This window comes from Ovis canadensis, chromosome 17 (genome assembly GCF_042477335.2).
Source record: "Ovis canadensis isolate MfBH-ARS-UI-01 breed Bighorn chromosome 17, ARS-UI_OviCan_v2, whole genome shotgun sequence".
In the NCBI taxonomy this organism is placed as follows: Eukaryota; Metazoa; Chordata; class Mammalia; order Artiodactyla; family Bovidae; genus Ovis; species Ovis canadensis.
Window position 1 is genome coordinate 61,808,503 of NC_091261.1, and position 15,816 is coordinate 61,824,318.

General features: G+C 57.8%; 1 protein-coding gene across 33 annotated transcripts in view; it reads left to right on the plus strand.

Annotated features, from left to right (window-relative positions):
- NCOR2 (nuclear receptor corepressor 2) overlaps positions 1–15,816 on the plus strand; it is a 236,371-nt gene that overhangs the window by 204,005 nt on the left and 16,550 nt on the right. For 30 of the 33 annotated variants that reach the window (XM_069557629.1, XM_069557621.1, XM_069557643.1 and 27 more), the window contains 11 exons: positions 1,756–1,920; positions 3,039–3,178; positions 3,852–3,954; positions 4,160–4,264; positions 4,570–4,673; positions 7,740–7,890; positions 10,498–10,638; positions 11,002–11,088; positions 11,692–11,990; positions 13,801–14,155; positions 15,255–15,476. In XM_069557629.1, the coding sequence (XP_069413730.1) occupies positions 1,756–1,920; positions 3,039–3,178; positions 3,852–3,954; positions 4,160–4,264; positions 4,570–4,673; positions 7,740–7,890; positions 10,498–10,638; positions 11,002–11,088; positions 11,692–11,990; positions 13,801–14,155; positions 15,255–15,476 (1,872 nt within the window). The remainder of the gene's footprint in view (positions 1–1,755; positions 1,921–3,038; positions 3,179–3,851; positions 3,955–4,159; positions 4,265–4,569; positions 4,674–7,739; positions 7,891–10,497; positions 10,639–11,001; positions 11,089–11,691; positions 11,991–13,800; positions 14,156–15,254; positions 15,477–15,816) is intronic. The other 3 variants (XM_069557627.1, XM_069557642.1, XM_069557634.1) reach the window with 1 other exon arrangement.

Genomic DNA, 15,816 nt, shown 5'->3' on the forward strand with positions numbered 1-15,816 from the left:
GCCCGGGTGCGCACAGGGTCGGGTCGCTGGATGCGCGCCATCCAGGGCATTTGGGGATTTTTCTGGGCCCAGTGCAGGCCCTAGAGAGGTGCTCCATTAGAGGAGATTGAGTGTAAGAACCCTTACCTGGGTTACTGCCCGCATGTGTGACCCCCTCTCCTGCGGGCTACCCCCACCAGCAGGCACATAGGTCCAGCAGGAGCTCTGTCTCTCCCAGGAGAGATGGGGCGGGGGGGGGGGGGGGCGGTGTACAGCATACACAGCCTCCATCCCTCCTGCTGGGCCCACAGCGGGCACCTCTCATCGCTGCCAACACACTCCCGCTCACCCGGCTAGGTCTTCAGAACCTCACCCCTTCGTCATCTGGAGGTGGCCCCAGGGAGGACACCTGCCTGCTGTTCCCATCCCAGGCCCAGCGTTCCCAAGTTGTTAGCAGCCGCTTACTCCCCGGTTCCCCCACCCCACCCCCCAGCTCCCATGGGTCTTCCAGCCTGATACCAAGTCTCAAGGGAGAGGTTTGGTGCTTAGGACTGATTTCAGCAGCGAGAGGCCACAGGAGAACACTGTGAAGACAGCCTGGTCTTTGGCTGTGTCTGCAGGCAGTTCTCAGGCCTGAGAATCTAGGGTCAATCATTGCTCCTCTTCTGGTGCTCAGCGTGTGTTGCGAAGGTTAAGGTCACAGCCTGTAGCCCATCTACCTGGGCTCAGGGCTCCTGCTCGCTGGCTTTGAGCCTTTAACCTGGTGACTTCACCTCTCTGAGCCTCTGTGTTCCCATCTGCAAAATGGAGATAATCCTCATCAGTTCCTGGAAGGGTGTTAGGAGGATAAACAAGTCAGTCCACACAGTGCTCTTAGTTGGACCCCCCCATAGGAGAGCTGTTCTGTTATCTGCTGCTGCAGCGACCGTGAGGTCAAGGGGTCAAATCCTGACTTGGCCAAATGTTTGCTGGCAACCCTAGATAAGTCCATCAACGTGTCTGTATTCAGCTCCCATTCCACAGCGCCGGGCCTGGGTGCTCTCTTCCTCCCAAGTCTGCAAGGAGGCTTGTTGAGTTCGTGCTTTCAAAACACCCGGCCCAGTGCCCGGATGTGGAACTCGCTAGTATACAGGCTGACCTGTGCATGCTGTCATCCCAAGCATGTGGGCTCCTAGCCGCACCTGCCAGAGCACACGTACACGGGTCTCAGCAAACTGTTCCGACCGCCTTCATCATCTAAAGAGATCAGCAAGCCTCTTCTGGAAAGGGCCAGATAGTAAATATTTCAGGCTTTGCGGGCCAGTCTCTGTCGCAACTCCTCAGCTCTGCCGTAGATGATAAATAAGTGGGTAGACGTGACCACGTTCCGGTACAAGTGTACACGCAAAATCAGGCGATGGGTGGGCCCCTTGCTGCCACCTCCATCCCCTGGTTGGGAGGTTTGTCCAGGCCCCTCGCTCACCTGGGGCCGGGCCAGCGCCTGTGTCTTTCCAGGGCTGAAATCAAGGGTCGCAGAGAGGCCCCCAGCCCACTCCCGAGGCACACTTGTGCTCAGGAGGACATTAGCAGAGTCAGAGTGGTGCCTGGTCTACCGACTTGGGGGAGCTCCACCCTAGGAGCCCCCCACCTCCCCATCACTGTTGGTTGGGACCCTCCTCTGGCCGAGGCTGGTGCTGCAGGCAAGGTGAGGGGCGCTCATTTGAGCAGGGCAGCCAGGGCTGGGGGCCTGAGGGCTGGCTGAGCATGGCTGACTACCTGCCCTGCCTCACCCCTCAGCAGAGAAGCCTGTGTTCTTCCCGGCCTTTGCAGCTGAGGGCCAGAAGCTGCCCGCGGACCCCTCGTGCTGGACATCAGGCCTGCCCTTCCCCGTGCCCCCTCGCGAGGTGATCAAGGCCTCTCCGCATGCCCCTGACCCCCTGGCCTTCTCCTATGCCCCACCTGGTGAGTAGTTCACCCCCAGCCTGGCCTCCTCCACGAGTCAGCCAGCAGGCAATCACTGGGTACCACCAGTCACCCACCAATCACTGGGCACTGCTTGGAACTGCATGCAGAAGGGTCTTAGAGTCTGACGGGTCCTAATGGGAGGGATGGCTGGTCAATGAAGGGAAAGGGGGCTCCGCTGAGGTTTGAGGAATCTCCAGCATGACAACGGAAGCACTGGTACTAGGGAGCCGTGGGAGGTGCTTGAGCTGATGATGAGAGAGGCAGGTTTGGAGTGGGAGCACCAGCTCCCACCAGTGACTTAGAGCTGGAGAATGAGCAGGTCGAGAGAAAGGTGTAAGTAGGGGAGGAGACAGCTTTGGCTTACAAACATAGTCAGGCTGGATTTAGATCTTGAGGTTCCCAGTCCTGCTCGGCCCTACCAGCCATAAAAGGGGCAAGGCTAGAGGTGGATGAGGACTTTAATTAGCAAAGGTCATCCTCAGCAGAGCTGATCCTGCAGGACTTATGAGCCAAAAGAGCCAGAAAAACAGGGAAGGGTATGCCAGGCAGTGGGAACAGCATGTGCAAAGGTCCGGAGGCAGGAAAGAGCAGGCGAAGCTTGAGACACTGAATCAGACTGCCATGGTGGAAGCGCAGTGCCCAGTGAGCCTGGGGAGACCATACCCGCAAGGTCAGGTGAACCTGAAAGCTGTGTCACAGGCTAATATCTTACCCTGGAGGCAGTGGGGAGCCACAGAAGGGTCCGCAGGGGAGGGGGGGGAGCAGGTGAGTCAGTAGACTTTGAAAAAGACCCTTTTGGTTCCTGTGAGCGGAGTGAGCTATTGGAGGGTAAAGGAGGGGTGGGGAGACCAGTTAAGGAGTCTAGGGAGAGTGGAGGGACCTGGTCCAGGACCCGGAGGTGGGGTGGATGGAGGGAGGTGGGGTGGGTGGAAATAGTGGTGTCTGAACCAAGGATGCAGACAGCTCCCCAGGGCAGAGTTGGGAGAGGAGCAGTAGGGGGGCACGTGTGGACAGGCACTTCCCTGGACAGGACAGGGACACGGTGGGGAGAGGCCCCGGGGGCTGTATCTCTGACTGCTCTGGAGCCCCATGAAGGACAGACATGTGCCCTGCAGGTCACCCGCTGCCCCTGGGCCTCCACGACAGCGCCCGGCCCGTCCTGCCACGGCCACCCACCATCTCCAACCCACCGCCCCTCATCTCCTCCACCAAGCACCCCAGCGTCCTCGAGAGGCAAATGGGGGCCATCTCCCAGGTGAGGTGGGAGGGCCAGCCCCCCAGAAATACCTGTGCCAGCTGGTGCCCAGAGAATAGCCCCTTCCTCTTTCAAGGGTTTGGCCTTTCCATCTGTACAGTTGGGGGAGGGGTCGCTGGGATCGATGGTGTCTGGGTGGGGGCCAGGCACCCAAGTGGCTAGGTCCAAGCTGGCTGCAGCCTGCCCCAGGCTTCAGAACCTTGGGAGGTCACCCCATGGGGCATTCAAGAGCGGGGGCGCTGCATCCAGACTGTGCGGCCTTCAGCAAGTTACTTAACCTTTCTGCACCTCCCTGTGAAACGGAAGAGCACGCTCACTAGACACCCAGCACCAGCATGTGCAAAGCCTTGTTCTGCCTGCCCCTTCATCTCCCTGACCTGCCACCGTGTGTTGCAGGGCAGGGGCAAGGCTTCCACCTTGCCCAGATGCTCGTGGGCACCATTTCCTTTAAACCAGGTCATGATGGCCACCACACAGGTGAGGGCCCTGAGGCTCAGGAGAGGCAGTGACTTGTCCACAGTCACTCAGAGGAGCAGCAGGGCCGGGATTTGAGCCCCAGGCCTCTCTGACCCGTGTGTGGTCCCGAGGTTCCCCTCCTCTTGCGCTCTCATGAAAGCGGGTGTCAGGAAGCCCTGGTTGAAGCCTCTGGGACCCATGACCTCTGCCCCCACAGGGAATGTCGGTGCAGCTCCACGTCCCATACTCAGAGCACGCCAAGGCCCCCGTGGGCCCCATCGCCATGGGGCTGCCCCTCGCCATGGACCCGAAGAAGCTGGGTAAGGATCCAGACCCCCCAACCTTGACGGCCGAGGCTCATCTCCCACCCTTTGTGTCAAGGGGTGAGGGAGGGCAATTTGGCCTTTGGGACTCTGGCCTGAGCATGGGGGGAAGGACCCCCAGCCCCTGGGTAGGGCGGGGAGGGGGGCCATGCCTCCAAATCCCTGCCCTGTGGCTCTGCTCACCGCTCTCGCCCATCCCCAGCACCATTCAGCGGAGTGAAGCAGGAGCAGCTGTCCCCACGGGGCCAGGCAGGACCCCCTGAGAGCCTGGGGGTGCCTACGGCCCAGGAGACATCCGTCCTGAGAGGTGAGGGCGTGGGAGCTGGGCATGAGGCACGGTGTCTTGCCCTCATCCCTGTGGCTGCCCCTCCATCCCAGGGAGGGTCGAGGCAGGAATAAGACCCCTTATCCAAACCCTGTCTGAGAAGTGTCAGCTCTCAGAGGGTTTGACAGTCTCTCTTCCCAAGTGTCTGTCTCTCCATTTAGGGGCGGGGGGACTCTGCATTGAGACACCACGAGTGGAGGTGGTCACCTGGTCCTTGCAGGTCACCAGGAGCACAGTTGGGGTGGCCCTGGGTCCGGCTCTTAAGCCCTGTGTCTCATGTCTTCCAGGGACGTCTCTGGGCTCGGTTCCAGGCGGAAGCATCACCAAGGGCACCCCCAGCACGCGGGTCCCCTCCGAGAGCCCCATCACGTACCGTGGCTCTATCACCCACGTAGGTGTCCGGGGCCACAGCATGCGGGACCAGGGTGGGACTCGCAGGCAGCATTCTGGACGTGGCCCCGATTGTGGACAAAGCAGTGGGCAGCCCACCCACTCCCTGCCAGCATCCCTGTGCGGCCCCCGCCCCAGTGGATAGGGTGGCTTCCTGGGGTTACCCGCTTGTTCTCTGAGCATTCATCTTCTCTCCTGGGAGCCAGGCATTTAATGTGCTGAACAAAAACCTCGAGGGCCCCCGAGGAGCTGGCAGGGTAGTGGAGGGAGGCAGACCGGTGAAAACTGAGCAGTGGTTTCAGACTTTGAGTCAAACATTGCGATTAAGAGCATCCAATGCTGCCGAGGCCACATAGACAGGGGAGCTGGGGGAGACCTCTCAGAGCTGTGACCCCTTTAGGAACCTCAGGGAACAGCATTCTGGGCCCGGGGAAGAGCACTCCCTCCCATACGTGTCTGAATGATGAAACTTCAGGCTGCAGGCTCTGACAGTGAGGTGTCTTTGCACCCCAGAGGCCTCAGATCCCACCACGGAGGGGGCCCCTCATGCTTCAAGTTTCTCTAAGACCTGTCGGTTTTGAAATCACCAACTTACAAAGGCAGCTGCCAGGTACCTAGGGCCAAAGGCAGGCCACACACTCACCCAGGCAGGGGACCGACGCCCCCAACTCAGTTTCGAAACCCTTTTGGTAAAATTGTCTCTCGCTGAGTCATTCTCCTATTGAGTTGAGTCGTTCAATTTTGTCTGACTTTTTGCAACCCCATGGACTGCAGCGTGCACACCAGGCCTCCCTGTCCCTCACTATCTCCCAGAGTTTGCCCAAGTTCATATTCATTGAATCAGTGATGCCATTTAACCATCTCATCCTGTCGCCCTCTTCTCCTTTTGCCTTGAATCTTTCCCAGCATCAGGGTCTTTTTCAATGAGTTGGCTTTTTGCATCAGGTGGCCAAACTATTAGAGCTTCAATTATCAGTACTCATACAGAGTAGGGATTCTTAAATCACTTTTTTTTGGCATGTGGGATCTTAACTTCCCAACCAGGGATTGAACCCGCACCCCTTGCATGTGAAGTGCAGAGTCTTAACCACCAGATAGCCAGGGAAGTCCTGCTGAGTCATTCTCATAGAGTGGTTTGGGATTAAAGGTCGCCATCTGAAGTGCCTGGGCATCCGTTGGCCTCTGCTTTCCAGGTGGCCGTGACCCGAGCCATGTCGGTCATTCACACCCCTGTGATGGTTGTTGGCAGAGGGTGGCAGCTGCCAGATGTGTGCGGGTCAGACTTTCCCACAGCCTCTTGACCAGGTGGTGATGAAATCTGTGCAGGCAACACAAACACACAGACTCACACGTACACAAACACACACACAAACTCGTACACACGTAGACTTATAATGGGTGTGCTTATGTCAGCTGCCCCTGGGGAGGCCTTTCCTGATGACATGCAGTTGGCTCCTCTGCCCTGTGCCCTTTTGAGGAGAGAGGTGACTGCCCACCACTGGACCGTCACCCAGACTGAAGCCCATTTATTCTACGCTGTTTGTGCACAAGTCTTCTAAAGTGTGACCAGGGGATCCTGTCTAGGGTGTCTGCTTTGAGACGTCTGGGGAGACCTGTCCGGAGAGCTGTTAGGGCATTTTGTTTTTCTCCTCCTTGAAGACCAGGATTTGGGATAAAAGCCCAGGGGGTGCCAGTTGTTGCCCTTACCCCACAGAAGGATGTTTCTTGGCAGAGATGCTCCCATGGGGAGACTCGAAGGGCACCAGTCCCGGGCTTGGCACACGGTCAGACTCACATCTCTGAATCGGCTCTTGGATTCATAGAAAGAGAAGAGAGACGTCTTGATCTGGGGACAGCTTGTCTGTGCCAGGTGCCTTCAAGAGTCGCGGACAGAGATTGCATCCGTTTTGCAGATGTACAGACTGAGGCTCAGAGAGGCAAAGTGACTTGACAAAGGCCACACAGCAACTCGCCGGTAAAGCTGCTGTTTGCCATCCAGCAGTCTGGCTCCAGATTGATATTCTGACCCTCACACTCATGTTCTTGGAAGTCACCCAAGGCAGGATGCTACCCCATGGGGCCATCTTCTGTCTGCCTGAATACACCCCTCAATAGGAAGCACACTCCCTCTAAGGCCGTAGCTCCTGATGGGGCCAATTTTACCTCCAGGGGACACTGGGCAGTGTCTAGGGACGTCTTTGATCGTCACATCTGGAGGGGCAGGTTGAGGGGATCACATGGCATCTAGTGGGTAGAGCCCAGGGTGCTGGGGTAGGGGCGCTGCTAAGCATCCTACAGTGTCCAGGGTGGCCCCCACCACAGAGAAGCATCTGGCCCCACAGGTCACAGTGCCAAGATTGAGAAACCCTGTGTCAGAGCTCAGATTTCTGGTGTCCCGCCCTGATGTGAGTCCCCATTCTCGTTTGGGGAGCGACACGTGGTCACAGGCACGTGGACTGACATCCCAGCATCCAGGCTCTGAGAAAGTATAAGTCATGTAGTACAAGTAGAAGCACAGGCCCGGGACCAGACTGCCTGGCTTCCCAGCCTGGCTCTGCCCTCGCTTAGCCAGGTGACCCTGGGCGAAGCTACCTGGTGTCTTGGTGCCTCGGTTTCCTCATCTGAAATAGGCTCAGTAGTACCTGACTGAGGGCTGTTTCCAGGATTAAGTGAGTTGATACCTGTACAGGGTTCAGAGCTTATGATTAATAATATCGCTGATGTTTGTTCCGTGTGGTTGTGTTCTGGAGGGCTCTGCCTCCCCCATTTTTTCTTTTTTCTCTTGGCCACACGGCAGCTTGCGGTATTTTAGTTCCTCAACCAGGAATTGAACCTCAGTGCCAGCAGTGAAAGCATGGAGTCCTAACCGCTGGACCGCCAGGGAATTCCCTCTGCCTTCCCTTTTGAAGCCGCATGTGTATGAACACATATGCAGTGATATACACATGTGTGCCTGTGTGGATTTGGAAGGCACACGTGCACACATGCTGGTCATGTCTGGCGAGTTGGGGGTGGGTGCAGTCCCTGGCCAGAGCCTGCAGGTGATCACCCGCCTCCACACCCCCAGGGCACGCCGGCCGATGTCCTGTACAAGGGAACCATTACCAGGATCATCGGTGAGGACAGCCCGAGCCGCCTGGACCGCAGCCGGGAGGATGGGCTGCCCAAGGGCCACGTCATCTACGAGGGCAAGAAGGGCCATGTGCTATCCTACGAGGGTGAGTGATGCCACCATGGCTATGAGAAGCTGGTGGGCGGGCAGGGGCTGGGCAGGCTGTCCCGTTCAGGGCTCTTTGATGTCCGGCAAGGACTCCTGAGGAAGAGGACCAATGGGGACCTACAGGTGGTGGTTCATCTGGTCACTTGATGTTTACTGGGGGCCACCCATATGCCAGGGGCTGGGGGTCCAGCAGATGAAGCCCCCTCAGAAGGCTCTCAGGACAACCCCCCCTCCCCAGGTACAAATGGAAAGTCACCTTGTTAATCTTGTCATTAAACCTGTCTGTATCCACTGTGGCTTATTCACCAAACCCCAGACTTTCGTGTTTCTGGAGCTGGTCAAGAGAGAAGTTTCCAGAAAATATGGTTGGGGTTAAAGGGCAGCCAGATGTCTTCAGAAAAGTCTGGGGGAGTGTGTTGCCCTCCTGTCAGCTGTGTGTGGTTGAGAGCCGAGGAGGAGTGTGTTCCCATTTTCCAGGTGTGGGAGCTGAGGTACAATGGTGTCCAGTGGCCCCTCAGAGAACAGGATCCCTGGGACGGGGGTAGGGGAAGTCTTTGGTCCATTGAGGGGGGTTCCTCACGAGGCAGGGCTGGGGTGACACCAGGAAGCACAATCAGAGAGGTGGTGACCTCCCCGTCCCTGTAGGTATGTAAGTCACGTAGGTATGTAAGTCAGAGCAGGTGAAGATCGGCCTTAGCTGCCTCCCACCTCTCCTTAGTTCTTTACAGTTTAGGAAGCAGACTTACGGCCAGCCTTGCGAGTGGGGGAACAGGCCCAGGGAGCAGAAGCCCCAAGCTCACACCCCTAGGCCTCTGGCCCTGGCAAAGGCTGCGCTCTCTGATTGACGGCACGAGGGTGGCAGGCAGGGGCGGTAACTAGTGACACGCTGCCCCCTTACGCCCTAGGCCCCCCACTTCAGCGCTCCTCACTCCACTCACCCTCCCTGGGTTCCGCTTCCCCACCCGGGAGCCCTGCCTGGAAGGAATTAAGGGAATCAAGGGCTGAGATGTCAATTTCCTGGCAGCCTTGGGCACCCAGGGGTGCAGAGATAAAAGCCGCTAATGGGCGCCCCTCTCAGCCGCTGGCAGCCGTGGAGCCACAAATTGCTTCTCCTCCAATGGGCGGGTGCTTTTTCTTCACTATCCGCCTCCACTGGCCCAGCACCCAGCCCCTATGGCCCCCCAGGTCCTGGGAAGCGGAGGTGGTACCATGGGGCTTAGGCACTTGCCTTTCTCTGCTACCAAGTGGTGGAGACAGCCTTGGGGACTGGCTGTCAGTTGCGTTCTGTGCCAGCCTCAGTACCTGGCTGAGTGCCCTGGGGGATGGCCAGGGGCCCTGAGAAGGGCAGACAGAGAGGCAGTCAGGGTGTTGTGAGTGGGGAGCCCTGGGTGGCATCTCGGCTCAGGCCTCCAGATCAGTTCTTGAGCCCCTGCAGGCCTTAGGCTTAGCATCCGCAGAATGGGTGTCTGTCAAGGCCTTTCATTTCTCATGTGCTTCCTGGGGCCTGGGGACTAGTGATGCCAGTGGCAGGCAGTAGATGGCAGGGAGGAGACTATGGCAACCCTGGGAGTGACGGCCATCTCTACAGGGGCCCCTGCCTCTGTTCTCCGGCAGCTGATTGTCACCCTGTAACAAGTGCAAGCTCGCCAGCCAGACTTCTGATCTCTCCATTTTTATCTGACGTCTCCTGGTGTTTAAACATCAGCAATCAATTTTGAGAAAAATTAGGAGCGGTGATACCGTCTATCCGCCAGCCACTAGTTTGTAACCCCGTGGAGGAGCTCCTGCTCTGAGGATCCCTCGGGGTCGTGATGGAAATCCGTGAGAGCCAGGGTACCCGTTATTCTAAGGGGCCGGCCTGGGGCATGCAGGACTTGCTTCTGATACCCACAGACTCCGCCACCCCTGGAAGGAGAGGCCAACTCAGGATCCCCCAGCCCAATGGGCAAAACGGAACCGTGGCCTCCTCGGGGGCCCCCTCCTGGCTGCTCAGACCCATGGCCAGTCGAGCACCCATGTGCCCAGCCTGATGTGCCCGCCCTCTGGGCTCAGCCTGGCTGGATGAGGCCACCCGTGCTGTGGACCCTCCTTGTCCCTCCCACGTCCAGCCAGACACACACTCTCCCCACGTGGACACAGATGCACATGGTGTTTTGCATGTGGCCTCACGTTGTTCACAGTGGACACACACACACTGTCACACGTTGCACACACACAGACCCACATTGACACACAGGGATGGTTGTGCCAACCCTGCATGTTCACACTCAGCTGGTGCATCTTTGCTCACATGCACGTGGTTCTGCACGTTCACGTCACACGTCCGCTCCCACGAGTGTTCGTCTGTGCACACTCACATGCCTGTGGACAGTCAAAGGTACAGACCCACCAACCAGCAGAGCAGGCCCTGGGCTGGACTGCCGGCTGGGGGTTCCTGCGGGAAGGCCCAGCTGGGCCCGGCTTCAGCCGCGTGGCTGACGGGCTCTCGTGACGGGGGTCCGTTTGAGCCGCTGTCGCCCTCCGGCCCTCCAGGTTGCTGGCCCTGGGCTCGGTGCACACAGCCTCCCGGGGCTGCCCTGCATCGTGACCGTGGTCTGGTTTCCAGGTGGCATGTCCGTATCCCAGTGCTCCAAGGAGGATGGCAGGAGCAGCTCAGGCCCTCCCCACGAGACGGCCGCCCCCAAGCGCACCTACGACATGATGGAGGGCCGCGTCAGCCGGGCCATCTCCTCAGCCAGCATCGAAGGTGTGTACCCTGCCCGGCTCCCGATTCTGGGGGTGGAGCAGGGGCCGTAGGACCTGCCCTGGGGGCTTCCCCACTTGCTGGGTTACATCAGCTCCCCCTGGGCGGAGTGCGGGAATAGTTATCCCGACTTTATAGATAGGAAAGCTGGGTGTTTCTGAGGCTCCGTCCAGAGGTGGCACAGGGCCCAGAAAGCGGGCCACTTGCCAGCTGTGCCCTCTATCGCCACCACCATTAACATCAGCTCGGGGACTGGGTGGCTGGAGGGACCCGCTGGAGGGAGGCAGGGGCTGTAGACCCTGGCCAGTCACTGCCCAAGGCCGGGTCAGGGAGCCGTGGGACGATGCTGTCGCCCGCCCCCTCCAGGTCTCATGGGCCGCGCCATCCCGCCCGAGCGACACAGCCCCCACCACCTCAAAGAGCAGCACCATATCCGAGGCTCCATCACTCAAGGTACGCTGCCCTCTGCTCCCGGCGTGCCCAGCCACTGCACCCTTGGGGCAGCTGCAACAAGCCCTCGGGTTTACAGTCAAGATGGGCAGGGGAGGGGAGGCACACCAGAGTGCCGTGGGCACCCAGAGAAGGCGTATAACACACGTGTACATGACAGGTACGAGTGCAGGTTGAAAGGCAGAGCAAGGCATGAAAACCAAACTTGAAAGCAAACTACTGCCCATCACCCTTCCCTCTTATTTACTGAGCATCTCCTGTGCTCTGTGCTGGGTGCCACCCCAAGTGCTCTCTGTTCATCATCTTATGGAACAGCCTCCAAAAGGAAGACACCCACATTCTCCTGGCTGGTCAGTGGCAAGCCAGGTACTTTTTAACATGCTTTGTATCTGTATCATCCCACTGAATGTGAATGACTTGGTGAGGTGCTTCAGTTAATACTCCCATTCTATATATGAAGAAGTTGAGGCTCAGAGAGGTCAAGTCATGTCACACAGCAAGTGAGGACTTGAACCCAGGTAGTCAGGCTTCAGAATCTCCCCCAGGTTAGGATGAGCAAGGTGGGAGGCAAGTACACACGGGTCAGTGCCCCCTCCTCCCTGGCAGGGATCCCACGGTCCTACGTGGAGGCCCAGGAAGACTACCAGCGCCGGGAGGCCAAGCTCCTGAAGCGCGAGGGCACGCCGCCACCGCCACCTCCGCCCCCTCGGGACCTGGCTGAGGCCTACAAGGCCCGGCCCTTGGAGGCCCTGGGTCCCCTGAAGCTGAAGCCAGCCCACGAGGGCCTGGTGGCGACGGTGAAGGAGGCCGGCCGCTCCATCCACGAGATTCCACGGGAGGAGCTGCGGCGCACGCCCGAGCTGCCCCTGGCCCCCCGGCCGCTCAAGGAGGGCTCCATCACGCAGGTACGGGGGCCAAGGTCGGGGCAGAGGATACCAATAGGCATGGCTCTGGCCCCTGTAAATGGGGGAACTGAGGCCTGGACTTGTTGTGTGCCACACCCAAGGTCACACAGCTGCTCACTGCTGAGTTGTCATTAAATCCATTCCAGGGTCCATAGCAGGAGCTTTATATTATACGCATGACCTCATTCAGTTGTATTTACAGCCCAGGAGAGTCATACCCAGGCTTCCCAGGTGGCTCAGTGGGTAAAGAATCCGCCTGCAATGCAGGAGACACGGGAAACAAGGGTTTGATCCCTGGACTGGGAAGATCGCCTGGAGAAGGGCATGGCAACCCGCTCCAGTATTCTTGCCTGGAGAATCCCATGGACAGAGGAGCCTTGCAAGCTATAGTCCATGGGGTCGCAAAGAGTCAGACACGACTGAAGCATCTGAGCCTGAAGTCATACCCATCACCCCCATTCTTCAGATGGAAAAACTGAGGCCCAGAGAGGTCAAGAAGCTTGCTGAGAGCCCAGAGCTAGGTGTAATAAAGCTTGATTGCACCCTAAGTGTGAGCCAGGCGCTCGCTGCCTGAGAACTTGGCATCATGACTTATGTAACCCTCACAACAGTGTTGTGAGGTGTCCTCATTTTAGTGGTGAGGTAACAGGTTCAGAGAGGTTAAATAACTTGTCCGGGGTCACACAGCAAGTAAATGGCCATTGTGAATCTCAAATCCAGATGTCCTTACATCTGTAGCATCTTTGCATCTTGGCCTCCTCCGGCAGGTTGCATCCCCACCCCACCCCTGCGCCTATCCACTGCCTGTGGCACTGGGTCCCCCAGAAGCCCCAGCCTGGAAGGGGAAGATGAACTCTGACTCTGTGAGGAGCTGGTCCTTTTGAGGACCTAAGGACCACTATCTCTTCACAGGGTCAGATATGTGAACAGGAAGGAGAATGAGATCCATGGGGGACTGCATGGCTGAGAGGTGGTAGGGAGGTGTCCAGGGGGCCTCAGAGTTGAGTCAAGGCTCAGAAGCACCTAGGGAGAAGGCAGGAGCGGTGGGAAGGCCGTCAAAGGCCAGGGGTCAGGTTTGGCGCTCAGCCTACAGGCAGTTGTGGGCCACTGGCAAGAGTCCATCATAGATCCAAAAGGGAGGCCAGTCTGATTCTAGAATATTCTTTCTAAAATGAGGGCATTTCCCCTTCTTAAGAAAGTAAGTAAAACATTTGTGAATAAAAGCAGAGTCATCTTACTTGCAAAGACACAAAGCCCACTGTACCCTGGGTTTCCCAGGCCTGCTTAGACAGGGTGGAGTCTTCTCCCAGGCAGCCGGGTTACAGTCTCATCATGATCCCTGTTCCTTCAGCTGCCCTTTCTGGCCCAAGAGCAGACATAACCTCAGCCCTGACCTCTGAGACTTGAACCTCAGAGTGGTGGAACTGGATTTTACGGCTGGATTTTCTGGCTTGGCTTTGGGTGGGTCAAGGAGGGTCCCAGACTGATGGGAAGAAGGCATTTACCCTCATGGGGTTGTTAAGTTTCTTTCCAGCAAATCCCAAGGGCCAACGAGGGTCCCCCACTTGCTTCAGGAAGGGCTGACCTCTGCACTTTGTGCCCCCTTCTTCAGCCCCCAGGGTGGCTCTGGGGGCCAGGGGGGGGCAGGGCAAGGGCAGGTGGGCTCATCTTAGGTTTAGCAAAGCCCTTCACCCCTGCCCCTGGAGCATGAGATGTCTCTCCCATTTCCTAGCAGAGAAACTGAGGCTCAGAGAGGTTGTGCCACTGGTGGTCACGTCCCCCTTTCCCTCCGCAACCCCGTCCCCCCCAGGGCACCCCGCTCAAGTATGACACCAGCACGTCCTCCACCGGCTCCAAAAAGCACGACGTGCGCTCCATCATCGGCAGTCCGGGCCGGACGTTCCCGGCTGTGCACCCGCTGGACGTGATGGCCGACACCCGGGCGCTGGAGCGTGTCTGCTACGAGGAGAGCCTGAAGAGCCGGACGGGTGCCGTCAGCAGCTCGGGGGGCTCCATCACCCGGGGGGCCCCGGTCATCGTGCCTGAGCTGGGAAAGCCGCGACAGAGCCCCCTGACCTACGAGGACCACGCGGCGCCCTTCGCCGGCCACCTACCCCGCGGATCACCAGTGACCACACGGGAGCCCACCCCGCGCCTGCAGGAGGGTACGTGAGCCAGGGCCCGAGGAGGGGCGGGGCGCGGGGTGGGGCGAGGGCGGGGCGGGGGCGGGGCCGCCGTGGGCTCTAGTCTCCGAAAACTGCCTTGCGGTCCACCCCTTAGCTCAGGAACATCCTCAGGGCCACCACAGCCAGCCCACCTGCCAAACCTGTGGGTTCTGCCTCCAAACCATCCTCAGAATCCTCTGCATCTCCCTGCCGCCTCCAGTCCACCTGGCTTCCCTGACCACTCTCTTGTGCTGCTATAATCTGCTTCCCAAAACGGCAGCCAGAATACTTTTTTGAAATATTTACATGAGTTAAGCCACTGTTCTGCTTAAATCTTTCTAGTGACTTCTCACTGCTCTTAGGGGGAAAAATAAAATCACCGTTTTTCCGCCATGGCCATGCAGGATCCGGCTCCACCCGCCTTTCCATCTCACAGCTTTATCTCTGTTACTTGACCACACTCAGCTTTCTTGCTCAGGACCTTTGCACGTGCAGTTTCCCTATGCCTGAAATGCACCCTCCCCCCTTCAGATCTTTACCTAACTGGTTTCTTTTTGCCCTTCAGGACTCTGTTCAAATGTCACATTGTCAGGGAGGTTACTTATGGTCACCCTCCGCCTTCACTGTTCTGGTCACATTCTATCACAGTTTAAATTTTTCTTCAGAACATTTATTACCTTGAAATTCTTTTTTGATGACTAGTTGGTCATCTGCCTCCTACATTGAATGTCAGCCCCATGGGGGCCAGGGTTTTCCTGTTTGGTTTGGTGAGGGAGCCCCAGCTCTTAGAAAGTACTAGGCATATCATAGACACATGATAACTATTTTTGGCTGATTGAATGAATGAGCAGAAAAGGGAACAGAAGAATGGATGAGCTTTTTAAAAGAATAAAAAGCAGAAGCAAATGAGTGAATGAGTAAATAAAAGGAAAAATGAACTAGAGGCAAATGGCTGGACTAAGAGGCCTGGTTTCTGGGACCCCAGAGACCCCACTCTCAAACGATTTCCCATAAGCACTAGCTTCAGCAGCCCCCATGCAGGGGGTGGGACACCCGTGTCTGAGGTCCGATGCCATCCACACTTGGCTCATCCCCACAGGCAGTCTCTCGTCCAGCAAGGCATCCCAGGACCGAAAGCTGACATCCACGCCCCGGGAGATTGCCAAGTCCCCGCACAGCAGCGTGCCTGAGCACCACCCCCACCCCATCTCGCCCTATGAGCACCTGCTCCGAGGGGTGAGCGGCGTGGACCTGTACCGTGGCCACATCCCACTGGCCTTCGACCCCACCTCCATACCCCGAGGAATCCCTCTGGATGCAGGTGATTGTTCCAGACCCAAGGAACCCTGTAGCATCAGTGTCAGCCCAAGGGCTCCTCAGGCATCAACTAAGCTCCACTAGAAGGGGAAACTGAGGCATGCAGGGCGGGGAGAGGGAGAGCCCCAACATTGCAGTCATGTCAGCAGTTGAGGTGAGAAAGAATTTCTCTTGGGGGGGTCTCAGGGTCATGCTGGGTTAAACATTTTTTCAATGGTTTTCTTTTCCTCTGAGACTTATCAGCGCCTTGAAAATTGCAAATGTATCAAAAGAGGGCTCAAGGGTGTGCATTCCCCAAACAGACATGATCTGAAAATCTGTGTAAAAGGACACAGCCCTTAGGT